Source organism: Struthio camelus, chromosome 7 (genome assembly GCF_040807025.1).
Source record: "Struthio camelus isolate bStrCam1 chromosome 7, bStrCam1.hap1, whole genome shotgun sequence".
NCBI classification, from domain to species: domain Eukaryota; kingdom Metazoa; phylum Chordata; class Aves; order Struthioniformes; family Struthionidae; genus Struthio; species Struthio camelus.
Genome location: NC_090948.1, coordinates 40,307,423 through 40,333,345, shown reverse-complemented (window position 1 = coordinate 40,333,345; position 25,923 = coordinate 40,307,423). Strand labels below are relative to the sequence as shown.

Sequence of the window (25,923 nt, the reverse complement as noted above, 5' to 3'; positions counted from 1 at the left end):
AGCGCGGCTTCCTCCTCCTCCTCCTCCTCTCTGCCCGGCGCCCACTTGTACGTTCCTACCCCGCCGGCCCGCGCGCTACCGCCACTACGGTAGCGGCGCCCCTACTCCTGCCAGTACGGTAGGGCGGCCGCGCGGCGCGGCGCGGCGCGGCGCTGGAGGAGCGGGGGTGACGTCATCAGGGCGCGCGAACGGGCCGGGCCGCGCCCCGCCCCGCTGCCGTCACGACGGCCGCCGCCGCCGCCATGGAGTCGAACAGGGACGAGGCGGAGCGGTGCATCGGCATCGCCCTGGCCGCCGCCAAGGCCAACCAGCCCGACAAGGCGCGCCGCTTCCTGGAGAAGGCCCAGCGCTTGTACCCGTCGCAGCGGGTCCGCGGTGAGCGGAGCGGCGCGGCGCGGCGGGGGGAGGGGCCGCACCGGGCCCGGGCCTGCGCCGCCGCCGGCCGGCCGGCCGGCCGCCGCCTGACCTCTCACCCGCACTGCGCCTGCGCACGGCGCCGCGCGCGGGGCACGCTGGGCAGGCGAGTCCGCCCGGGGTGGGGGTGGGGGTGGGGGGCGCGGCGGCCGGGCGGGGGGCGGCGAGCGCGAGGGCGCTGCCGCTCCCAGGGGGCTCTGCGCCGCCGCCACCAACGGCCGCCGCCGCCAACGGTTGTAACGGCCGCCCGGACGGCGGCGGCGGCCTCGGCCGGCTGCCCGTCTCTCCGCTGGCCGCCGCGGGCCTGCAGCGCTGCTCCGGGGGGGCCGCCGGGGCAGCTGCCGCCTCAGCTTCCCCGCCGCGGTCGCCCCGGTGGAGGCGCGGCCGCGGCCCCGGCCCCGGGTAGCAGCCGCCGGCAGGGTGCCCTTACACGCTGCCTCCTCTAGAGCACGAGCCAGGGCCGCTTTCACAGGTCGGGACACCTGCGCCCCGCCGCCCTTCGCCCCTGGGTGGCCGCCGTCCCTCTCAGTCACGGAGCAGGAAGCGCGTCCCTCGCGGAGGCGGACCGCAGGCACCCTGTTACCCCCGGAAACTTAACGTAGCAAAAGCTGCCTTGACTAAAAGCAAAGGGTAGGCTGTGGGCAGGTGCTGGGAGCAGGAATGGCTATGGCAACATCGTGCGGGCCTCTTTCCCAGGTGTTTCTTTCTCTCCCGCCACAAGGTTAGCGCGTGCTGCTGTAGCCTTAGGTCTAGGTGCAAATGAGGCTGGGTGTAGCTGAACATCTGAACTTGAGGCAGCCAAGGGATAACGCCTGTATTCCTTTACGCTGGCCACAAGGAGGGGAGAAGGGGGAACCCTTGCTCGGCGGGGGGGCAGAGCACGTGTGCAGGCTGGCACGGGTCTGCGAGCTGGATCTGGGTGTGCAGCACCCACAGAGGAGGGACAACCAGCCTTCCCGGCTGGGCAGGTCGCACACCTTTTCCTGGTGGCAGGGGAGGCAGGGCTGCGCAGCCTGACTCCTTACTGCCCCACAGCCAGACTGCTTGTTCTGCACGCAACAGCCTCGGTGTGCAGCGAGAGCATGGCTGCTTCCTGGGGAAGAGGGCGTCGAGGAGGCGCCTGCAGCTGGCAGAGCGGTTTCTGCAGCCCGCTGGCCGTTACCTCTTTCCTGGGGAGGAGTGGGGCACAGGCTGCAGGGGTGCCCTCATACAGGGAGCTTTCTCTCACTGTTCCCATGAGGAGACAGGAACTGGCCAGAGCGAGACCTCAGTGCTGCCCCCAGGCTGCTATTTCTTGGCCCTCTCCTCCAGGGAAAAGAGCTGCAGGGGCAGGCTTGAGGCCACCTGAATTTCCCTGGCAAGCTGAGGTTGCTGCCGGCGGTCTGAAACCAGGGACTGCGTTGCCGAAGGATAAACCTTAGAACAGTGTCTCTGCTATAACTTGTTACTGGTAATGCGCGTCTCGCGGCTGCTGTCCCTTGCTGATTCATGGTCCTTATTCACTGACTACGATGAACTTCAGGAATTGAGGAGAAGGGTTGCTATGCAGGGATGAAGGTGGGAGAAGATACGTTAGGAGCAGAACACAGCACTTCTAGTAACCTTCTAAACTGTAGCTGCTTTCCTGTTTCTGGTCTGTTAGCTGGCTGTGGGGGTGTGATCATGTTTGTGAGGCCATCGTTGTGGAGGCTGCCCTGGTCTGTACTGTAGAATAAAAGTTCTCATCCCAGGCTGTGAGTTACAGAAAGCCTCCATCCTCTCAGCCGGTGGCTCCCGTTTTCTTGTTCTGACAGTCCTGCAGCTCTGTCCGTCGCGTAGAAGTAAAATGTCTTTGGTTGTGGACGTAGCTGCAGAATCCCCTCCCTGAGCACGTCAGCCAGAGGAATTGCAGTAGTTTCACGTAGTTTGTCGGCAGGCAAACAAACCTCGTCTGTTGAGCTTGCGTGTATCAAGTGTGTTTGGTTTTCTTGGCGATGCCTCTCAGCAAGTTTTGCGTCTTGTTTCTTAGACCCTATTGATTATGACAGTACAGCTATTGCAGTTCATTTCAAAGTACGTAAAAAATATTCTTTTCTTGGAGACCATGTGCCTGTTTTATGCTTTTTGAGGAAGTGTCTCAAAAGCTTCCTAGAAGCTTTATGACAGATGTAATTAACGTATTGCAAAAGTGACGGGGAAGTGGTTTGTAAAACAAGCTAAATACAATTCTGTCCCGGTTTATTCTTAAGCTGCAGAAATGCCTGCAAAGGGCTGTAGATTTTTTTTTTTATTGTTATTTTTACAGACCTTATCTGAGTTTTGATTTTGAGTTGTGTTTCCGGAGCCAGTTGTTCTGGGGCTTGTCTGTTCCATTGAGCTTTACTTGACATTCTTCCGCTAGTGAGCTTTGGGTCTGTAGTTGGGAAATATCGCTGAAGTTCCTACATTACGCACTGGTCATTGAGCCTTTACGTAGTCAATGTGCTCCTGGGAAATCTCTTCTCTCTCCTGTGAGTTCCGTTAAATTTGGCAAAGATCAGCTGCGTGGACCTTGTGCAGGCAGCGTTTCGGACTCTGACCCTGGCTGAAGCCTACGGATGTCGTCACAGTGCCAGTAATGGTTTTGCTAGGGGATTTCAGCAAAAATCATCTCCTGCATAAACGCAGCTGGACGTACCGTCATAGACAAAATTCCACTGTTTACTTTTGCAGCAGTAGTTCTGGGAAAAAAATAACGGGAGTTGACCAAATGTTGGCTAATAAGTGAGGAAAAGTGATCCGTAACGCATGCTGGGTGGGAAGCTGAGTCGGCACAACTGAAAATGCGTTCAGTGGTCTCTGCTTCAGTAGTTCCTGAACTTGCACTGTGCTGTGATCGTGCAGGGGACCAGTGTGGCTTTGGGATGCAGAGGCAGAAGGACGAGGCTGTAAAGCAGAACGGGACTGAGCCGTGGCCGTACACAGGCTTTTGTGGTTGGTTTCGAGAACCACGTTACCGAAAATCTGTGGGCAAGCTGTAGGGAGCAGAGCCCAAGACGAGAGAAGGATGGGTGGAGGGACTGCCTTGTGAGACAGGGCTTAAAAGTGCCAGGCGCATTGCTCTGTTTTTGGAAGTAACAAAGCGAAGGCTGTAATTTTGGGAACGCTTGAGTAGGGTAAATACGAGGGAGGCAGAGATTTATTCATTCATAGCGTTGTAACTAAGAACAGTGGACTGAAGTGAAGAGCGAATCCAGACCAAATTGGAAGATGAACTTCCTTAGAGTGAGATTTATTAAACTGCAATAATTTTCCCAAGAAAAATGCTGATAGGTCTCTGGCTTGCGATTCCAGAAAACAACGCGAACAGCATTAGTGGAAAAAAAAATAAAAGAGAGGGCTGGGTGCGATCATTTGACTGGACATTTTTCTCCTGGCTTACTCTGACAGAATGTCAGAAAGAGCCAGGTATCCTATCTGGTGTTGCCCAAAATATCAGGAGAGGCCAGAAGTAAACTGTAAGCGATGCCTCCAAGGGATTTTGTAACAGATCCATTTAGAGCGCTCTGAAAGCCAGAATCCGCAAAGCCCACAAGCTTAAACGGCCATTCAGGGCATTGCTGGTCTTTAGCATTCTTTCGTTTTTATCCTTCATCCTGTAACAACTCCCTGTATTGGCTGGTGGATTACTGAGCAGTTTTTTCTTGCCCAGACAAACTTTGCCAGGCAGATATGATATCTTGGCTCATCTTTTGGCTTGCGTGTGTTGTTTGCACTTGCATGAAGAATGTGATACCCCCATAGTGCAAGGTCTGTAACATGCAATCCGCTGGAGGAGATGAAATGTCTCTCTCAGTTCTAGGCTCGGGATGAAGGATTGCAAACTTTTCAAGTTACAGATGCCTCTGTTAATACCATTTTCTATTTCAAATCTTATTATTTTGTCTATTCTTTTTAATAGGAATAAAACGTAAAATTCAGAAGCTGCTTGGACGAAGAGATCGGTCTGATATTTGATTAAAAAAAAAAAAGACAAAAATAGTTTAAAAAGATGGAGATATCCAGCTGTCAGACAACTGTCTAATGGAAAGATACTCTGTGCTTGGAGAGGTCTTTGCTTTCATCGTGTGGTCAGCTAAGGACCTCTCTTGTTAGGCCAGGCCCGAGTGTCTTTCCCCTCTTGGCTGAAAAGGATGGCAGATGGTGTCTGAGCCTCGCAAAGAGAAGGACACGGTCTGAAACGACGTACCAGATATATGCACGCACCCCATATGTGCTTAAGGAAAGGGCACAAATTTGTGCAATTGATATTCAGTAATTAAGGGAAAAGATGATTTTCACAGCTTCCTCTACACTGGTGAAATATGTAAACCAGTGCAGGAGAACAAAGCACCCTTCTGACTCATTTGTTACTGCTCCTAGCGTGCTGCCATCAGTAAGTAGTGCAGCTCTGTGTCCCGAAAGGGGAGTGTCCCTGTTCTCGGTCTCTCCCTGGGGTGTGTGTGACTGTCATCCCCTGGTATTATTTTCTAAGCTCTCTGAAGACATGGTGTCACATGATTTAGCCAGCACAGTGAGATCTCCAAGGCAGGAGACAGGAAATGAATAATATGCAAATGTTTGATTGTTAAGGAAAGACATGGAAGAAAGTGAGAGGACAAAGATATAGCTCTTTGGTGATCCACTGTGGTTCCCAGAGCTGTTGGCACTCTGGCTGGAGGGCCCCGGGGGTTTGGTAGAGGCTGTGCGCTTTGGGTGAAGCAGGTAGTCTCTCTGTAGGACTAACCCTCCCGTTTGGACAAGAGGCAGTAGGAACTCTAGGGTTCATTGAGTGAAAAGGTGATGGTGTTTCTGATGAAAGGTTGGGGAGATCTTGGAGCCGTGGTAGAGAATAAGAGGGGTTTCCCTTTTTGTGAGAGAATGGGAAGCGCAGATTGAGCCGGGTGGTCTCTTACCTTGTTTTTTTCTTCTCCTCTTTTTCTCATTTCAGTTCTGCTCGAGTCACTCAACAAGGATGAACAATCGTCCAATGGCCAGCCCCACTCCAAGGAGTCCACAAACCCCCAGAACAAGAAAACGAGTGGAGACTTCCCATCGGCCAACGGGGAGGCTGGCGGGGAGGCTCCCAAGGGTTATACTCAGGACCAGGTGGATGCGGTGAAGAGGTGCGTGCGCAGCTCTCCATGGCTTTGACCCACTGTTTGTTTTGATTTTAAGATGTCGTTACCAGTCTGGGTTTTGCAGTGTTTTAAAGATATGAAGATGGAACATGAAGGAGGAAGGCAGAGAGAGTAGGTTGGAATTGTACGATAATTCATGTTCCATACTGTGTAAGGAGATCTGGTCAGCTTTGAACCATCCTGAGTGCTTTTTAATTGGCCAGGTGTTAAAAAGATACCTAGGAAGTATCTTTATTGCCCTGGGTGGCAGCTGCATGGGATCTATGAAGGATGAGGCGTTTTCCCAAAGGCATGTACAAATGCTAGAACTGTAGCTCTGTAAGCCTTTTCCTGGCTGAAGTCCAAAGAGGCATTTTGGAGGCATGCATTTCACGGATTTCACATTAATGCTTGTTTTAGTGCTATTCAATAATACTGTGAAAAATCCCAGTCCTGAAGCGTATGAGTGGAAGTCATGACTCGCAGCTTGCAGCAGGCACCCTTCCTGCTCTAAGCTTTGCTCTAGTGACAGTAACCATTGAGACAGGGCACATCCTTGTCCCGCTCTCTTGCTCGTTTTGTACTCATGGTCTCTAGAGCCCAATAAAATAGAAAGCCACCGCAGGACGCTTTGCTCTGTTAGCACGATATACTTCTAAAGCTCCTGCTGAAAAGTCTCAGGGCGTGTTTATCCAATCTCCAGTCTTCCAAATACTATTTCAGGTTTTCTTTATTCCTTTGTACCATTCCCAAATGTTGGAAGCTGAAGGGCTGAACTGTAGACACAACCACTTGGTAAAGTTTGTTTAAGGGTATGGATATGGTTTGAATTGTGCAAGAACTGCTCTGGCTCATTGACTTCTGGGTGTATTTATTACGCCATCCATTTCTCCAAGAATCCAGCCTGCTCTCCTCTGTGTAGACGAAGTCATGTGGAAACTAGAAATAATTATGGAACTGTGAAGGTACGCAGTATGAACTGGGCTGCTCGCACAGGCCTGGGCATCTTCCTGTTTCTTCCTCTAGAAATCAACTGATTTTATTTTTTGGTCTGTGAATGAACTAAGTCTGGGGGGGGAAAAAAACAGAAAACAGCTATCTTTCAGATTCTGGCTGCCGTTTGTAACCCCTGCATCTCCTGTATAGCCACCAAAATGTGATCACGATGAAGCTGAAGCTTATTTGCCAGTTAGATACTTTGCAGATGATCTCATTGCCTGGGCAGAGGCCCTTCTACCTTTACTGGCTTGACTTGTTCTTTAAGAATGTTTGTGTGCTAGTAATGCAGGCACAGTGTGAGTGAGTATCTGAAAAAAAAATGGGTCACCCCCTGAGGAATTAGAACTGAGTAAACCAGAGTTCACTGAGCAGCACTGATCTAAACTGTCGTGCGTGATGTTGCAAAGTTGACATATTCGATGCAAAGAAAGTTCCACAGCCAAAACTAACTGTCCATGTCCTCTCATCTTTCTACTGGTAGGGTAAAGCAGTGCAAAGATTACTATGAAATTCTGGGAGTAAACAGAGAAGCTTCTGATGAGGACCTGAAAAAGGCTTACCGGAAACTTGCGCTGAAATTTCACCCAGATAAGAACCATGCGCCAGGGGCTACAGAGGCATTTAAAGGTAAAGTACATTTCCAGCTTCGTGATTTACCCTCAGCCGTCAAATGTTGGTGCTGAGTTGGGCTAGCAGGAACTCTAAAGACAACCTCACGAGTCCAATAGAGTGAAATATGTAAAGCTTCTAACAGTAAGGTTGTCACAATGCCACAAGTCTGAGCAGGAAGAGCTGGGAAGTATGCTTAGATGAGCTTTTGCCTTGCAGTTGTGAAGGCTCAGTAGTTACCTGTGGGCCGCTACAGGTAACTGCAGGCCTTTTATCCCTAGAATAAAGGCAGTAGAGTTACCCGAGAACTCCAGTTATGTCAAGTAAAATAAAGGAAGTGTAATGGTGATCATGCCACTAGGCTTCCCCTAGACCGGTTCTGAAATTGCTCTGCTCAAGAGTAAAATGAGGGCTTTTCCGACAGTTGTTCCTGAAACCAGCCCTGCATTCAGAATCTACCTTGACGCTAATGCCCAAGACTTACCCTTTTTCACCTCAGTGGTACCTGCTGAGGGGACATGGGCATTGGTGGTGGTACTCTTGTCTGTGTGATTTGGCCTGCGGGATTTTAAGCAGTGGTGATTGATGTGGTGAGAACTACCCCGTTGATCTGGATCAACGCAGTAAATTTCCAGGTGGCTAGAAACTGTGTTGTCTTTTGCAAGCTGTGGAAGTTTGATTGTTATCATTTTACTGAACAAACACAGAACTTCTTGATGCCAATTTTCCATCACTGCTTTTTGCAGTGTTAAGCCATTTAAATACTGCGATCTGATTCTAGCCAGCTTGGGAGGGAAATACACAGAACTTCTGCAGAAACAGGGAACCAGGCCAGACTGGTGTGAGCGTATTGATACAGTATTTGGGTATATGCTTTTAGTAGACACAAATTCAGCAGTAAAAGTCTTATGTAAGGTTTGTGCAAGTCTTTTAAGACTTAAATCCGTGACTGATAAGTGTGTTGCTGTTAGCAAATAATGAGCTGACCCTCAGCTACTTGGGAGAGCCTTTTTTAGTGTGGGGTCCAGATTAAGCAGTGAGTGTCTGTAGACATGTATCCTCATAGCATGTGCAGTAAGCCGCTGTTCAATAGTTTATCTTTCAATCCTTGCTAAGTGGCGAAAGGCAGGTTTCTTCACTTGTAATCTTAAATAATGGTGTTTGCCGAAGGCTTTGACAAGAGTTACGTGCCAGAAGTCGTGCGTTAAGCAAGGTGCCCTTTATCCTCCATTGCGGGGCTATCTGCTATCAGGTTATCTCTCTTCCCAGCCTTGTCTCATTGGCTCTCCGGTCCTTCAGCCCCCAAGCTGAGCTCCTGGTTTGCAGTGCTCACTAAAGTCCAGCTATCTGGTTCCAGAGGGTGAAGGGGGAAGTGTACACTGCTGTGAGGATTTTAGTTAATTTTTTCTAACATTGATGTATGAACTGATGTCTTGGCATTCATCTTCCCAATGACAGCTGATAAAGTGTTACGTCTTGTCCTGAGACCTTGTCTCAGTCCATAGTTGCAGTTGGCCAGAGTCTGTCTTGGAGCAGGTTTGCATCACTCTCTTTGGCTGACGTTGGAAAAAGAGTTGAACCTGGCTGCTTGGAGCCAAAATCCTGATTTGGAATGAGATGTTTCTTGGGCTTTGTCAGCAGAAAGTTAAACAATGAACGAATCCTAAATCTCTCCTAAATTTAATTGCTTAACATACGGTTTGAAAGAAGGAGCTAATTTGCTGAGAGTCAGCCCTTGTAGTCTAGCTTTCTTGCTTGGTTGTAGAAATGTTTGCACTGGCTGTGCTGAATATAACCAAGACTGAGAACAAATATGCTGACGTTACATCCTCCGCTGTCCAGCTCTCTAGTCCAAGAAGAAACTGAACACCTCGGTGTGGCTACTGGCAAAATTGTGACTCTTAGGGCTCATCTGCTCAAAAGGGCATGCATCTCCCTTCTCCGTCACTTCTGCTCCTGCCTTTTTTACATCAGTCAGCTCTAGTACCATGAAACGGTACTAGGTTTACTAGTTTGTTTTTTTTTTTTTTTTAACCTCCTTGCGGACGCAAGGAGGAGAGAGGAGGCACTCCGCAGTCGAATGCAGAGGCTCTTGGGTGGGCTGGTACTGAGTGGAAGCGGTAAACTGGGGCGTGTAAAGAAAGAAGTACAGAAATAGGAAGGTGGCAAGCAGACATTTTTGGCAGCCTGGTTCTTACGTGCTGAGGTTGGAAAGAGAGTTACCTGGGAAACTGGCAGGGATTTAGTGTCAGTACATTTCCACTGTCACGGGCGCTGGTTAACCGTCCTTGTAATTATGCACCTCACTTCTGGCATCTGGGAATTGTTTAGCTCACAGACATAACCGTTAGCCAACGTTTTCTTACTAGGTCTTATTGGAGGTTTTAAAGCCTCTTTCAGTGATGTAGGCTATAGTTAAATCCTTTGCAGTTCTGGTTTCAGGCTGTAATATTGAATCCCCATAATGCTGCTTTTGGATAAAAAATTGTCAACTAAAATCATAATTTCCTGTACAATTGCTTACGGCTGAAGGGTTTGGATGTTTGTTGTTCAAAAGAAATAGCAAGTTTAATTAAGTGGAATGAGTAGCTGCTTTCTTACCAGAATTTCATAGCAATTCATAGGTTCATTCGTCTGGGAGGATTTCTTAATGGGCACATACCAAATTCAAGCCAATGATGTTATAACTTCTTAGCTGGAATTAATTAAGGCCTTATTCTTTGAGTTTGGTGGCCTGGTTTTCTTTTCTGTGTTTGCCAGAGAAGTGTGCCAGGTGCTAGTGCTGTGCTGCGGAAGTAGCGTTCTGAAAAGAGTTGCGTAGCTGAGAGTCTCGTTTGTGTAATGAGAAAGGCAAGTCTTGCCAGTGTGCAGGGATGAATGTATTATTTCTAGAAGAAAGAAGCTAATTGCTTCCTTATTGCCAATATTTCAGCCATTGGTAATGCATACGCGGTATTGAGCAACCCAGAGAAGAGGAAGCAATATGACCAGTTTGGAGACGAGAAACTCAACCCTGCTCGGCACGGACACAGTCACTCAGACTTCCACCGCGGGTTTGAAGCAGACATCTCCCCAGAAGACCTCTTCAACATGTTTTTTGGTGGTGGTTTTCCCTCTAGTAAGCCTGTTAACCTTAATCTCTTGAATGGGACCCAGTCCTTCTGACAGGGCAATAATGCAGTAGTGATTTATTTGGCGGTGCAAGGGCTGGGTTGAGAGCTGTGTTCTTCTCCACAGCCAAATTTGATGAGAGTTCTCCTTCACAAGTGCTCTAAACACCTAGAGGTTTCTAAATTGTTCAGATGGGTTCTCGCAGAACTTGGCAACCAGCAGGTAATAGCATCAAAGCCGCGCTTCTTCCCGGCTTCAGGGATTTGTTTACGTGCTGGCAACATTCACTGTTTTTAGGTTGGGTTGAACATTAGAACACCAATAATTTGTTTTAATGCTAGTTGTAAAAGTAATCCTATTTTGAAGAGGGCTTTTCTGCCTGGTGGTTTTAGAAGTTAAATCTTCTCATCAGAAGAAACTCTTATTAACTTCTAGGCCTTGCCCTTGATCTGTATCTGCTCTGCCACGCAGCTGAAGCAGTTTCTCTGAGATCAGTCTCCACTTCCTTTTTTCCACTTGTCCCATAAAAAAGATCAAAGTGTTATTTCTAGAGCATAATTTAAACGATTTGAATTGAAAGTCAAATCACTAGCATGTCTGTACACAATGCTGATCATTGTTTGGGAGCAGGAAAAAACAGAGGGACTGTTGTTTCTCTTGATCCGTTTAGATCAAAAAGACACATTTAATATCAGGGTAGGGATATTTTAGAAGACTCCCTTGTATTTTCTGTAGTCATATTTGGCTGGAGGTGGAGGCTCTGATTATTTGGCCTCTCTGGACAAACTTGGAAAAATAAATATTTCTGTTTCAGCCAAATAGATTGAAAGTAGCTGACTGAAAGTAGCTCTTTCCTATCTGATATATAAGAATTAACACACTAGCGTCAAGTACTTGAAACGGCATCTTGAGGCCTTTTGTACTCATGTTCTGCCTGTTGGAGAGGTAAAGCTACTCCAGTAAAAACAGTGAGTTGCTATTTTAGCTTAATCTCTTTTCCTTTTCTCACTGTCCCATGGGAATTCAGGATCAGTTTCTCAGCTGGTCTCCCTTTTCAGCTGTAGTTTTGACATTTAAGACAAGGCATGGAAGAGCTCTGTTTTTATGGTGGGAAAAATACGAAAATGTTCTCTTTTTAGTTTAATTCTCTTTTAATTTAGATTTTTAATCTAAAATGAAATTCTATTAGAAGTGAGGAGGCCTGTACAGGATATTCTTTCTGCATAGCTGAGGCTCCTTCAAGCAGGAGGTTGGACTAGATGACCTCTTGAGGTCCCTTTCAACCTGAATTTTCCGGTGATCCTACAAAATCCTATAGCTGGATCTCTGTGCCCACCACCAGTTCACCTTCAGACAAATCTACTCGGCATACGTTCCTCTTTAGGCTGTGGCTTTGTCCATAGCTCGTTTTGTAAATGCTTGACTTCAGGCAATACGTATTCATTGTTTTGTATAGATTCGTTTATCAGTCTCCTGTGGAGTCGCATATCCCCACTGCCCCAAAGCAACAGCAGTCTCTGGTGAGCTGTTAAGGCTGACGGGACCTGCACCCCTGTGCACTGGGACATAACGTGCGGGTCTCGGGGCTAACCGAGCTCAGTAAGTCACCGTTCCGTGGAGACATCCCAGCTCCGGCCCAGAAGCAGCCTAGCCAGGCCGGTGTGCTGTCCTCCTTCCAGCTCTGCGCTGGCTGGCCTGCTACTGGATGTTATGAGGTAGGCCGACCTGGGAGCAGTGGTAACAGCAGACCGGATCCGAGTGTGAGCACGGTGTCGATTCCCTTTACGTTATCTCCCTCTGTCCTTATATCTTTGCTGAATGTGCCCGAAACCAAAGGAGCAGATTTAGCCCCTTCTGACAATGTTCAGAGTGAACATTTCTGAATTCGCTGTGGCTTTTTAGCACCCTGTCTGCTTTATCTGTCGCCTTTTTAATTGGTGAGGCTGATGTGGAACGCGGCCATATTTTTTGGTTCCATCCTAGCCAGCCCATGCAGTGTTATGTGCTGTGAATGCTTTGTAACAGTTTTCTTTTGCCTGTAGGTAACGTTCACGTATACAGCAATGGCAGGATGCGATACACCTATCATCAGCGGCAGGACAGACGAGAACATCAGGGTGATGTGAGTGGAGAACAGCCAAAGGGCTGGGACTGTAAAAGTGTTTCCAGTATACAAATTGCAACTAGCTAGTGTGGCTATTTTAAGGAGACGTTTCTTGTTTTCACCATCCTGGGCAGAAAAAATGACTTCAGAATTTACAAGAAGCTGCTGGTTTAATTAACTGGTGGTTCTCCTTGGGCTGTCGTAGCTGCCTTCCAGTGGAGAAAACAGTGATGTGTCTTGAAACAGTGACACCCTGAAATAAGATTGCCTCGGTAAAATGTATTTGTTTTTAACACAGGATAAACATTTCTTTTCTCATTTAATCCCTTAATTTCAAAAAGCCAGTCCACCTTTCAGATGACGTATACTCTTGGCTCCTCCCAGCGTCTACTCTTTCTCCCTGTTATTCCAGTATTTAAGATGGGGTATTCCTAATCTGTGATACTTAATTAACCAAGGAAAGCACTTCATAACGTGATCTATTTTTATGTTTTTCATCACAGAATCTAAGTATGTCTCCAGCACTCCAAGCCTTTTAATCTAGAGAAGTGAGAATAAGGGACTGTTACGTAACCCTGGTCTCTTAAATAGTACTGAAGATTGCTATTTTCTGGGGATAGCCAATGATATGCTTTTAAAAAAAAAAAAAAAACCAAGAACTTCCTGCATATTTTTCCTCAAGGTTAAAGGTGGAAGGATGCTCTGCTAGAACTGGAGGGAGCTCTGGAGCTGAGGCAGAGGGGAGATTACTTTTATCTGACATTGAAAAAGGGGAGAGTGCTTTCCGTAAAAGCAGTTGTGCAGTTCTGCTCACTGGTTTGAGCAGGACAGGAACTGCACGGTGGCCTGTGCTCTAGACAGATGAAATGTGGGCGTGAGGCTTTTGAAATCCACTCACAAGGCTTCCCTTGCCAGTCCCTCCATCCTTTGTCACGTCTGCGGAAGGGGCAAGAAGTCTGGACCTTCAGAGTAATGTTGCCCTTGCTGGAGGGGAGCTGTGAGCCCGCTGCCTGTGAGGAGCAGGAAAATGGAGGCTGTGCTAGGACTGCGAGGGAGAGCAATGCTACAGGGTCCTTGTGTACGAGTATACGGATGGCGCTCCACTGTGTGTTTCTGTTCTTCAGGGTGGCCTTGGGTTGTTTGTCCAGCTGATGCCTATCCTCATCCTGATCATTGTGTCTGCTCTCAGCCAGATGATGGTCTCCAGCCCACCCTACAGTTTGAGCCAGAGGCCGTTAGTACCTGTTATTCTAAAACTTATCAAACTGGGGTTGGGGTGGGGTTCTGGAGGGCAGGGTGGCGTTATGGGGTAGGGAATTAGACTGTCTGGTTTTCCTGTCATTTTTTTGCTTTAGCTTGTCCCACTGTTGCTCTTACTCCCAGATGTCACACACATCAGGGAAGACCTCCTGGTTCGCAAGCAGGTCTTGAGATGGAAGGCGCAGGCATCTCTCAGAAGGTGCACGCTTGCCTGACAGAGGGTGTTCTTTGGCCGGGAACTTCTGCAGCCCGTTCCCGTTGCTGGGTGGGAAGGGGACAGACTACGTGACTTGGAGAGGCTGTAGCCCACTGGAGCTGTTTGAATACACTGGGATCCCATGTGCAAAATGAACCGAGACGTAGAGGGGAAATTGGAGTGCACAGAACAAAATCAGATCCTGTTCTTACGAAAGCCTCAGCTGCATTTACACCTAGTACAAAGCAATACAGAAGGAGGAGAAGGAACGAAAGGCGCAGAACAGCAGATGCTCCCAAGGAACCCCCCTATTTTTGAACTCTAACCTTGCCGTGAAATAGCTCTAGCCAGAAATGTGCTATCCAAAACTGATGCTGTCTCCTTCCAGATCCTGTGGCAATTCCATGGTCTGATCACTTTGCAGTGCCAACAAGAAAAGGGAGAACAGGCTTGATTTCTGGCTGCCTGCATCATTCTTGACAAAGGCTCAATATATTTCCAATGGAGTTTGTTATGTGTATTTGAATGGCTAGCGGAGGGTAGATTTGGTGATAGGCAGTGGGCCCTGTGTAGTTTCACTGACGACAATGTTTGCCGATGATGACCTTAAATACTGTAAAACCCAGCTTAGCTTTCAAGTCCAAGGCGGAGACTGGGACAGTAGTGCTTAGAACCAAAAGATGGAGTGTTTTTGAACAAAGCGTAATTGAGGGCCATTCTGAGAGGCTAAAGAGTGTTTAGACGTGATTTCTGTAGTATTTGTTAGGACTATAAAAACGAGCATATATGTATCTAGAGCTGTTTGGTTTTATCTTGGCGAAGAGGGGGTTTATCAGGTGAAGAGACATTCAGCGGAGGACAGCTTTTAGGTGGACAGGGATTTGCTTCCAGCCTTGTCGGCTGTCAGAGGAGAACCGTTCTTCAGTCCCAGCTATTTCTCTACCACGCAATTCCCCATGCCGAGCGTGGGACCCAACTGAGCCCTGCATATTAAGGCCTACGCTTGGCTCTAAGGCAAGTGCATTTTTTCTGCGGGTTTGACCTGTAGCTATTTCACATCTTTCTTCGGGACAAATTGGGTCTCAACTTTGTGCTTCTCAGACAAAAGCTCTGTGGCGCGGTGCAGTTCCTGCCTCGGCTGGACACTGGCTGGGACACTAAATTAGACTGTCTCTATGTGCTCAGCTAATGCAAGCACACCGATTTCGAGCTTGGACAGGAGAGGCAAATGAGCGGATCCAGTCGTCTGTCATCTCGTTTGAGTGGCCCCGGCACTTGAAACGAAGCAAGCTGAAAATGCATCGTGTGCCGGCAGGCGGTGCTGCGTGCGTGCGTGCTCGCTCGCTCGCGCAGGCAGCCGGCCCCTTTCTGCTGCCGGATCTAGAGGGAAACGCTGTGCTCGGCTGTTGTTTGGCAGAGAACTGCGGGCTCCCTGCCGTGAACTCAGGGAGCAGGAGGCGAGAAGCTTTTGAACCTGGCAACGTTTGATGACACAGAGAGGTTTTGGTGCCTCTTGTTTATAGAAAACTGTCACTGTGAGAGTGGCAGAGTCCTAAAGAGCCTTCTGTCCCTCAGTTCCCTTTGTAAAGCTCTTTAATTTAAAAGATAGCTTTCTGCTGGAAGAGCTGCCTAGCTGTGTGCCTGTGTGCCTTTGCTGCCCGGCGAGTCAGGAAAAGCCTCATGGCGTTTGCCCGACTGAATCGCGTGTCTGACCTCAGGCGGCAGGTTTCTTGCGCCAGGGCCTGCCTTAACCTTCTGTACAGTCAGGCACGCTGCTAGAGCTCTGCCAGCGCAAGATGTTCCTCCTTTGAGGGCACGCTTTGAAGCCTCCTTCCTTCATCTTTATACAGAAGAGGAAAACAAACTTTCGGAGAGCTTAGGGCTCTGTCTTGACAGGTAAAACAGTGAGCTGAGCTTCTCCCAGGCTGCCTCTCTGCCAAGAAACGCTGCCTGAGATGGGCTAGCGTTTGTCTTGAAAAACGCGGAGGGTGCTTTTTGGCCTTGTTAAGTCTGTCCAGTTGCACACCGCTTGTCCCTGAAAGCTGGTCCCTGCTGAAACGTGCAAGGGTGTTGGAATCGCTCCTCTAAACCCTGATAACAGACTGAAGGGCGAGCCAGATGAGTTAATGTTTATACCTGGCTTAAGAATCAGGCTCGCTTTTAATGCAGCAGCCAGCTGGTATTTATTGTGGGAAATTTTGGGCACGTCTCCAGGTGGAGCTGTTCCTGATGAATCAGTGTTTGGGCACAGGTCCTCTCTTAGATTTGCTGCAGTGCTGGGGAAAATAAGTGCACCCACTGAAACGCGAATCTACAGGGGCAAGGTAATAAGAGATTTCCTTCTAGAAAGTGCTCTCCGTACTAGTTGGTGCAGGCTTGAGTGCAGAGTGGATCTAATTTTGTTCTTGCAGCAACAGCGTTTGCTGCAGCATGTGACGCGGTAGAGGAAGCTGACGCTCCTGGGGTTAGCAGATAGCTTCAGAGAAGAGAGCAAAGGGGACTGGGTTCATCTGAGAGGCAGTCTTGCTGAGTAAGTGGGACTGCTGGGGAGTTGTGACAGCCAGCCTGCGCTCCGCTCGGACCCCTGCGCTGCCTTAGTCCTCTGCGCGGACACGTTTCTGCCTTGCTGGCTGGTCTTATCCTGCGTCGCAAACGCATCCGCCTCCGAGCTTTATAACCAGCCTTGGAGCTCACCATCGAAAACAGATGATGGTGTTGTCAGCAAGGAAATTGCAGAGGGATTTAATTAGTGCTGACAGTTCTAATAAACACTTTATTTTAAATGGATTTAGTCCTTGGGCACTCTGTCTCAGAGAGATGTCTGTATTCAGAGCTCTGCCCACCTAGCTGGAGCCCTGGCAGGTTTTCTTTCCCAGTGTTAGTGTTTCACTTCCACCAGAAATGCTTCTCCTTACCAAAGCTTCAAGTTTGTGGATGCGCAGGAGCAATACATGTTTTCAGCAGTTTGGTATCGTGTATGGCACGTTGGGCATTTTAAAGAGCTGGGAGCTTTCTGCTCTGCCCTTGAAGCGTGCCCTGTACTGTTCTGACTTTTCTCCTTGAACTAGGTCTGTGGGTCACATACACAGGAGGGTGACAGAGCACTTGAAGGTCGTCTACTACGTCTCTGAGGTCTTTGCAGAAGAGTACACAGGCACGAACCTGAAAAACGTTGAAAGGAGCGTGGAGGATGACTACATCGCAAATCTTCGAAATAACTGCTGGAAGGAGAAGCAGCAGAGTGAGTAGCGTGGGGTCAGGAATGGAGGGTTTTGCCTGCGACATGAGGTCTGAGAGAAAAGTCTGTGATTGGAGACCGAGTTATGCTAAAATTATAGTTTTAATGTGGTGTGAGGGCATTTCCTGGGTTTTTTTGGATTTAGACAAATCTAGTCTGGTTGTTGGGTTGTTTTTTTTTTTTTTTTCTAATGCTGCTGTAGCACTGGTCAGACGTGTTGTGCCCCAGGGACCCCCTTGCTGTTTCAGTCGGGTATCTCTAATTTCCAGTGGGGGTGGAAGGTTGCAGACATCTGATTTTTCAGGAGACCCCGGTGACTCTGTGTAGTATTTTAGTTGTCCTCTTGCGCAGAACAGAATGCCTTTTGAATATTTCTGGCGTATCCATCCAGCTCCCAAAATAGGCACGTCTGAAAGTCTGCTGCCTGTGATGTCCTCCATCCCACGTCCCATCCCCGCTCAGAAAGTTGTTCTGGCAGCACTGAAATCATCTTGCGTGTTACTGAACGAACACAGGGATAGGAGGGACTCCGCCAGTCAGCGCGTGAGATAATTTGGCCATCTAGCCGGTCAGCACGGTGTGGCGCAAACTTTGCAAGCTCAAGAACTTGAGTTGCTTCCTGTTCCCAGCAAAGTCCACGGGGTATTGGTGATGGATGGCCTGGCGGATGATCTCCTTTCACATCGTGTTTGTAACGCTAGGCTTTTCCCTTTGCAGAGGAAGGCTTGTTGTACCGGGCACGCTACTTCGGAGACTCAGATCTGTACCAGCGAGCACAGAGGATGGGCACTCCCAGCTGTAGCAGACTGTCAGACGTTCAAGCCTCTCTGCACGGATAGTCACTGCCAGCCCGCTCAGCAGAGGTCTAAGTACGAGCTGGTGGTGCTTCCCGTGACACTGAAGCATGGCACATCAGTGCTTTTAATACTTACTTAAATCTCTGTTTGAGACGCAAGTCTTCATGAGTCTCCTCTGGATGCACACACATAATGGGGGGAAGCGCCGCCCTCTGTCAAGTGTACACACTTTAATTGGGAAATTGATTTTGTTTAGTTTGCATGTCAGCACCCACAGCGCTCTCCAAGCTCACTGTTTTCTCTGGCATTGTTGGTGTTGGTTCTCTAGGAAAAAAGCAAAAGCCCCGGGCATGTTGGCGACTCAGCTGAGTTCTTGTCAACCGTGCATTCGATACTGTGGCAGTGCGTGCCTTGGCTGGTTGGAGGTTTTTTCCCCGTATCTTGCAACGCCTTTACCAGCCTTGGCAGCCAGCTGCCACGTTTTAATGAACCTTTTCTGTTGCTTTATTGTCCGTTTTATTGAAAAGCTGTTATCCCATGGCGCTTGAAGAAATACGATGACAGGGAATGGACTCCTACAAAACAGGTGTTCCTTGCCCCCTGTGGCCTTCTCGTGGCACTCGAGGAAAACAAAGCAAATGGTCAGAGTTTGTAGCAGGCTGTAGAAGTAACCTACTATGTTAAACTGGGAAACAAAGTGAAAAGAGCTGAGCACAAGTCTGGGAGACTCGTGGGTTGGAGAGCGTGAATTAAGGCAAGTCTAGATAGAGGAGACCAGGTGCACCGGGTCATAGGAGAGCTGCATGAAAATAATGAAAAAATTGGCATGGAGTTCGGAGTCCCGTTTCTGCTCGATTCTTTGGGCTGATTTCACCTACGAGGTACTACTAGGACAGCTGTAAAACCTGCAGGCCTCCTCTACCCACAGAACTGTTTGAAAGTGGGGTTTCTTCAGAAAATTGAAGGTGAAGCTCAGAGCAAGTTTTAGTTTTGTGGACACCATTTAGGCCTGCAGAGACTTCTCTGGGACAGTGGATACCTAGCCACTTGAATTGCAGGCACGAGTAGGAAGGTTTAGCAGTGGAATTTGTGTTTATTTTCTTTGGCAAGTAGAACGCATCTAAAAACTTGGCCCTTAGATCAAATCCTCTGGGTCATGTTCTGCCTTTTTTTGGGTGTATCCTGTTTTTGGAACCATTCTTATCTTGATACACCCGCTGTCTTGTTTTGATAACTGCGCCTCTTATTTAATGAGACTGGTATTAATTGCCCGCTTTTCTTTGTGAAATGCGGCACTTCTCTGTACCCGTGCTCGGAAAAAGAGAAAATCGCTCTGAAACAGAGGGCCCGCTGCACGTGGAGTTGGTGCGGCTGAAAAAGCCGTCTCCTGTAGTCTAGGGGAAGGGTGGCAAAGGGAGGGGGGTACTGCGACACGTAGTAGGCTGGAGACTGACACAGTTACCGCTTTTATTCCCAGACTCTTGAAATGCCTGAAGACTTTTGGTGAAGTGCACTGAGCCAAGGTGACAGACTTTATATTTAAAGAATCAAACGTTAAATTAAAATGGAATTGGAGAATTAGCAACGCACAACTGCCCTCTTTCTTCTGTCTGTCTGTCTCCGCCGTTAGACGTCTCAGGCAGCAATTAGAACAGGAAATAAAGGTGCCGGTCTTCCTCCCTCCCTTCCAACACCACTAGAGTGCGACAGCCTGGTTGCTCCTAGGATACCACAACCATGAGAACAAACGTGTAGAGTGTAAAATAATAAAAGAAGCTGCAGAAGCCACGAAGCAAAAGGAGACCCTTCGTGACTGCACTGGTCACTTCTGATGGAGAGAGAAATCGGACAATTTGGGGATAAAAGAAAGCTTACAAAAGAAAATATAATCTATTTAGAATTAATTTATAGCTGTATATATGTTGTACTTTTAAACTATGCAGGGGTCGGATTAAATTATTTTGTTTTCTGCCAGGTTTAATAGACAGGGAAGCAGGAAGCCTCTCTTGCCAGGGTGTCCCACTCCACGGAGCTTTCCTGCCTGACGCGCTCAAGCAAGGAGCGCTTTGCAGTTGCTGTATTTTGCTTTCTTGAGGACAGCAGCGCTCCGCGGCTTGGGTTGCTGATGCCTGGCTTTGGGGTTTTAATACCAGAATTGTCAAATCCGGGGGGGGGAGGGGGGGGAAGAAATTATCCAGACTTGCGATTTGGTTTTGCGACGTTGGCAGAAGTTAACAGCAGGTCAGCTGAGCACTGGAGTCTCGTTCAGTGAAGGAAAGGATTGTCCTAGATGGTTTTAGCTCATCAGTTGTTCAGTTTATTTGTGCGTGTAACTTTTTTTTTTTGCAGAGTCTGCTTTCATTTTGCCTCGTAATCAGCGTGCAGCGTTCGTTCTGTAAACAGGGCTTTCCACCAGCTGCGTCCCTTTGTCACCTTTCTTTTTTTTTTTTTCCCCCTAAACTTGGGGTTCCTCTCCCACCAGCACTCCTACTTGTAACGTGACTGTGGCCTTGACACGATATTTCTGATGTTTCTTCGAGGAGACCTGTAAAATATTGATATCCATAAAAAAAAAAAAAAACCACCAAAAACGGAGCTTTGCATTGCTTCTGTTGAAAGAAGTTTTGCTGGGGGGATCAGCCGTCAGCGGGCGTCCTTGATCTCCTCGCGTTCCTGACTGAGCTTTGCAGAGCGCTCTCGCTAGATCACAGCTCCAGGCGTACCTCTGTTGTAGCGACAGCTTTGCCAGTCCGGCGTTTCAGAAGCAGGAGCGACGGCGCCGAAAGCCGCGGCTTCCCTGCTGCAGCAGGCAGGACCTGGACGAGAGCAGCGGGCGAGCGCTCGCGGTGACGCCCTCTCTCTTTGTCGCGTGCGCGAGAGAAGCAAAAACGGAAAGAGCGCAAAGTTACCCTCGGTGGAATAAACTGGATTTTTTTTTTTTTTTTTGTACCCCGCAGTTCATTTTTTGTGTAAAGACGTTTCCTGTGAGAACCGTCCCCGGCACCCTTAGGGGAGTTAATGAAAACAGCAGTGGCTTCTGGGTAGGGTGGCAAGGGCTGGAAGAAGTGGGAGGGAAGATGGTTTTATTTCTTTATCGTTAGAAATCCATATGCTCTGTCTTTGGGTTTTTATTTATTTTGCAAAATATCAGGCCTCCTGTTAACTGTAAGCCTTATTATCCCACAGCTCCCGTGACTTGGACCTGATTTTTTTTTTTATTGTTATGATGATGATGATGATTCCTCCGTCTTTGGAAGGAAGTTGGGGGAAGTATGGCATTAAAGTAACTCGTAATAGAGGCACAGGCTAGTTGGCACGAAGCGATCGTGGGGAGGGGACTTCAGTGAAAGTCGCGTTTGCGAAAGGTGCTGAATGTCTTGCAAAACGGTGTTCCCTGGCCAGAGCCTGCCCGCCAAAAACCTTTCGATTTTTTTGGAGTAGGTATCCACGGATAATATGAGCGAGAAAGCATAGATCCTAACGGATGCTCCCAGCAGCTGTATTTCTTGATTTAGAATTAATTACCAAATTGTACATCTATAAATAAATGTTTATAACGTGAGAGGGCTTCAGCTGTGTTTGTGTCGCGCAGACTCTCGCGTTGCGCGTCGACGGCTGGAGAAACTTGCTCTAGCTGCGCACGAGCTCGAAAACTCGCTCTTAGAGAGTTGCCATCAGCGATTTGTCGTCACGTTGTCCGGGGAGGGGGACGCGGGTTCGCTTTCAACTGCTCCTAGCGGGGCACCTCGGGTTGGCAGCCCCTCTCCTCCCTCCCTCACCTCTCCTCGCTCCGGCGCGTCCTCACGTAGCGTTTCCTGCCTGCGCATCGCTCGCTCGCTCTGCCTCTGCCCTGGTTGTAAACCCCGTTGGAGGCGACGGCTTTCTGCTCCGGCCGCGCCGTGGTTCCCGCGCCGGCTGGCGGGCTCCGGCAGCGAAGCTTTCCGGGGACCCCGCAGAAACGACGGCCTCGCGGCTCGCTTTGGCCTTTTTTAAGTCCAGCCCCGGGTTATATTTTTCTTTCCGTGACCGTGCCTGGGAAGAAACTTCAATTGACTAAATCCCGCGTTTGTTCTCACAGGAGACTCCCAGAGCTGGCAACCGTTTGGTCCCCAGCGTGCAAATCACAGCAAGCGAAGAAGGGAACCAAAAGAGAAGGAGAAAAAAACAAAAAAAGAAAGGAAACCCCCCCCCCCCCCCGGCGACTAGACCAGCCAGAAAACACTCGTTGTACGGATGCTGCATTTTCAGCTGCCTCTTTTAATTTAACCCAGGCAAGTTTCCATTGCCTCTATCCCAGGGCATGGCATCGGTCCCCGACCGCCGTCGCTGCGTACCCAGAGCTCTTCCCGGGGCATGCACACCCTCGCGCGTGCCGAGCCGCCCTCCTCGAGCCAGCTTGCCCTGCCTTAAGCCACGGTTTTCCCCCGCCATTGGAAAGGCCAGCGGCTAGGAGCCCCCGTTTCCTCCACCGTGGCCCCTGCGGTGGGTTCCCGGTGGCCGGGGGTGAGTCAGCGCCGCCGGGCGCTTTGCAAACCCGGCGCCCCGCCGGCCTTTCGCAAGGGCCCCGGATAAGCGGCGTTTGCGCCGCTGCGGCTCCTGCCAGCATGCGGCCCGCGCCATGGGAAAAAGCGATTTGCAGCAGTGGCAGCCCCAGATTTAGGGCCCTGCACTGGGCAACGGTGATTCCCCCCCCCCCCCCCCCCCCCGGACACAGCAAAGGTGCAGGGGATTTGGGCTCGTTTAGCTCGTTTCCCACCGGCCGAGCTTTTAATTGCGGCAGCTGCCCGCTGAGGTTGGGCCGTGGGAAAGGTGGCAGCAGAGGTGGCTGCCCCAGCAGGTATGATTTCCCCCCCCTCCACCCCCCCCCAAAATCTTAGTTAACTGGGTCAAAAACAGCCAAATGGGAAGCGCCTTGGGGGGGGGGGGGGGAACTGTGCCCTGGCATGTTGCCGGGCCGGTCACACGCGCTGCAAATAATCCCCCCGCAGGCACGAAAAGATCCCTCCGCGCCGCTTGTTTTTCCTGGAAAGGGCTAAATAAAGCCTCTTCCACGAGCGGCTTTCTGGCACCTTCTGGGGGAGCTGCGAAATGTCCCGTCCCCGTTTCGCTTCCAGGGACCTTGCCCCCCTCCCGCCCCAAAAACCCTTCCCAGTTTTCACCGCGGAAAGGCCATTTCGCTATAAATAGGTGACGTGCAGCTCCCGGTTCGGACGGGGATGTCGCAGCAGGATTGGGGGGGGGGGGGGGCTGCTCCGGCCCCCCTGGCTCTGGCCCAAAAAAAAAAAAAAAGGAAAAAACAAACAACTTATTAGTGCTGGTTTTCCACCCCCCCCCCGCCTCAGTTGACCACCAGCAATAGTGCTTTTCCCTTCTAGAAATAGAGCCCTGGTTTTTGCAGTGGGAAATGCAGCCCTGGAAAACAGCCTCCCGGGGTGCCGGGCCGGGGGGGTCGGCGAGTTTGCGAGAGGCTGAAAAAAACCAGCCGCCGCTTCCTCGCGTCCTGCGGCAGGAGCGAGCCGAGGAGGCTCGGGTGAGGCGGCGCTCCTCCCCGGGACGGGGACCTCGGCACCCGCCGGCCTGACTCAGCTCGGCCACCTCGCCGTGCCCTGCAACGGGAGGTGACCGGAGCACGGCGGGGGCGCCTCGGCGTTCCTGCCGCCTCCGCGAGGAGCTGCCCCACCAGGGCGAGAGGCTTCCCGAGGACGCCGGGCACACGATGGCCGAGCTCAAAGGAAAAAAAAAAAACAAGCTTGGAAGTTGCCCCCCCCACCCCATGTGACAGCACTGAAATAGGTGCTTCCAGCTGTGGGTGCGTGGGGCAAGTGGGAATAACGCCTTGCTGGCCCCGGGACCACCAGGGCATCCTCAGGCAAAGACAGGGAGACAGCGAGATGTCAACATTAGGAAAGTTTTATTAGAAAAGTACAAAATAACCCCAACACAATTGCATAGGAAGTTTTGCACTTGAACATCAAGTGTACTAGTGTAAACTGTCACGGCCGGGAGCGCGTATCGCCCAGGGGGTCCGCGAGGGATCCTGCCCTCCGTCCCAGCGTCGCCTCACGCTCCCTCTCCCACCGGTGCCGGGGGCATCTCCCAGCAGCCCGTTTCTTTCGGGATCAAAGACGCAACATGATTTCAGCCCCCCCGCGCCGGTGATCCCAGCTTCCGCCCCTCCTGGGAGTCTGAACGTAGCTGCCCAGCTGTCAGTAGTGGAGTTTTGTCTCCGATCCAGCCTCGGCTCAATCGGACCTTAAGCTTAGCCATCACTCGCTCCCACACGCGCCCCCTCCCCCAGAAACCCCATCGATTACAATCATCGTTAACAACAACAACAACAACAACAACAAGAGTCAACCAGCCAGAGCAGGGAGAGGGGCTGCCCCCGCAGCAGCCCCGCTGCCCAGACGGGGCGCACAGCCGCCGCGCTCTGAACATCCTACCATCATCGAACATGTAGAGCGAGCGTGGCATGGCCCCCCCTCCCGCCTGACGGGCGCTGGGGACAGGGACACCCCAGCAGGGACCTCCGCCTGCCCAGACTACTTCCACCTAGAGCCCTACTCCAGCCTAACCTAAACTATAGTGGCTGCTCAGAGCTGCCACGCTCTAACCAGCTTGTGTGGGTTTTTTTTTTCCCCCTCCTTTCTTTTTTTTTAAACTTTCTTCTTTTTTTTTTTTTTTGGTTAGCTCTTCCAAAAGCACTTGGGTGAGCTGTTTCTCCAGGCTGGCGCGCGGCAGCCGGCCCCCTCCGGCGCGTCCCCGTCAGCACTCCTCGACGAGCAGCTGCTCGGAGCTGTACAGCTTCTTCTTGATGACCCTGAAGCCGGTGCTCAGCTTCAGCGACTGGCCGAAGCCCGGCGCGAAGGCGGGCGCCGAGGCGAAGAGTCCCTGGATCTTGGGCCAGAGGCGGGAGTCCAGGCGGAGCACGAGGGTGAGCTGGAAGGTGGGCACCACGGCGGGGTCCACGGCGATGTGGCCCACGTCGTGGCAGACCTTGCCGTGCTCCACGCACAGGTCGAGCAGGGCCCCGCGCAGCCCGCAGGGCTCGCTGCAGGCCAGGCGCAGCAGCTCCGTCCCCACCTGGGCCGCCAGCTGCTCGGGCATGAGGAGGCGGGAGGGTCGCCGGGTGCCCAGCGGGGCCCGGCCCAGCGTGGCCCGCACCACCGCCAGCAGGTTGGCGCACAGCAGCTCGTCCTCGGGGTCGTGCAGCAGCTCCAGGTCCGGCAGGGAGGCCTCGTCGGCAGCGTCCTCGGGCTCTGCGGAGGGGGCGGGCGGGCAGGTCAGTGTGGGCCAGGGTCCCGCTTCTAGCCCTTCCCGAGGGCCGCGCCGCCCCCTCCCTCCCCAGGGCGGGCGACACCCGGCCCTTACATGGGGGTCTCCGTCCCATGGGGGGGGGGACACCCCCATCCCTGATCCATGGGGGCCGGGGCGCCCCTCGGGGGTGCCTGCCCCGACCCCCACCCGTTGGGGGACCCTCAGGGCTGCGCCCCCCCCCCATACTCACCTCCCTCCGAGCCGGAGGCGCTGCCCAGCGACTCGCAGTCCGAGCCGTCGAGGCGGCCCGGCTGGCCGCCCGCCAGCCGCTCCCACAGCCCCGGCATGGCGCCGGCCCCACCACCGCCGCCCTCCTCCTCCACCACCTCCTCGCCGGGCCCCACCGCGCCCCCTCGCTTATATAGAGGCGGCGCGGGCGGCCCCGCCCCCTCCTCGGCGGCGCCGGCCAATGGCGGCGCGGGGCACGTCCGCGGCGTCTCTCCTGCCCGGTGACAGCGGGAGGCCCCGCCCCCCCCGGCCCGGCCGCGCAAGCGGCGCCGCGGTTGCATCAGGGGGGCGGCGCGGGGGGGGGGGGGGGCGGCGGGGGGCGCCGCGGAGCGGAGCGGGGCCGGGGCCGGGGCCGGGGCCTCCCGCGCTCTGCTGTTCTGCTTTGTCTTTGCTTTGTTCGGGGGGGGGGGGGGTCGGGGTTTTTGCTTTTTCTTGTTTGTTTGCTTTTTCTCCTTTTTTCCTTTTCTCTTTTTTCCTCCTTTTTTCTCTTTTTTCCTCCTTTTTTTCCCTTTTTTCTTCTCTCTCTCTCTCTC

General features: G+C 51.2%; 2 protein-coding genes across 3 annotated transcripts; one reads left to right on the top strand and one right to left on the bottom strand.

Annotated features, from left to right (window-relative positions):
* The first annotated feature begins 134 nt into the window (after nt 1-134).
* On the top strand, nt 135-21,407 carry DNAJB12 (DnaJ heat shock protein family (Hsp40) member B12). Of its 2 annotated transcripts, XM_068950998.1 has the most exons (9): nt 135-375; nt 5,363-5,537; nt 7,012-7,157; nt 10,072-10,257; nt 12,293-12,372; nt 13,479-13,588; nt 16,879-17,051; nt 17,766-17,917; nt 19,323-21,407. In XM_068950998.1, exons 1-8 carry the CDS (start codon nt 243-245, stop codon nt 17,885-17,887), a joined length of 1,125 nt encoding a protein of 374 aa, XP_068807099.1. In that variant the 5' UTR covers nt 135-242; the 3' UTR covers nt 17,888-17,917; nt 19,323-21,407. The 2 variants fall into 2 exon arrangements, with proteins under 2 accessions (XP_068807099.1, XP_068807098.1); XM_068950997.1 differs by having other exon boundaries at nt 17,766-21,407.
* A 2,332-nt stretch (nt 21,408-23,739) lies between these two features.
* On the bottom strand, nt 23,740-25,493 carry DDIT4 (DNA damage inducible transcript 4). The gene is made up of 2 exons (XM_068950996.1): nt 25,353-25,493; nt 23,740-25,104 (listed from the first exon to the last, which is right to left on the bottom strand). Exons 1-2 carry the CDS (start codon nt 25,447-25,449, stop codon nt 24,611-24,613), a joined length of 591 nt encoding a protein of 196 aa, XP_068807097.1. The 5' UTR covers nt 25,450-25,493; the 3' UTR covers nt 23,740-24,610.
* Nucleotides 25,494-25,923: the final 430 nt, after the last annotated feature.

Coding starts and splice junctions, on each gene's coding strand:
- DNAJB12 (XM_068950998.1), top strand. CDS start 243: ATGGAGTCGAACAGGGACGAGGCGGAGCGGTGCATCGGCATCGCCCTG. Junction 376..5,362: donor CCCGTCGCAGCGGGTCCGCG/GTGAGCGGAGCG, acceptor TTCTCATTTCAG/TTCTGCTCGAGTCACTCAAC. Junction 17,052..17,765: donor CTGGAAGGAGAAGCAGCAGA/GTGAGTAGCGTG, acceptor TTCCCTTTGCAG/AGGAAGGCTTGTTGTACCGG.
- DDIT4 (XM_068950996.1), bottom strand. CDS start 25,449: ATGCCGGGGCTGTGGGAGCGGCTGGCGGGCGGCCAGCCGGGCCGCCTC. Junction 25,105..25,352: donor CGCCTCCGGCTCGGAGGGAG/GTGAGTATGGGG, acceptor CCCCCTCCGCAG/AGCCCGAGGACGCTGCCGAC.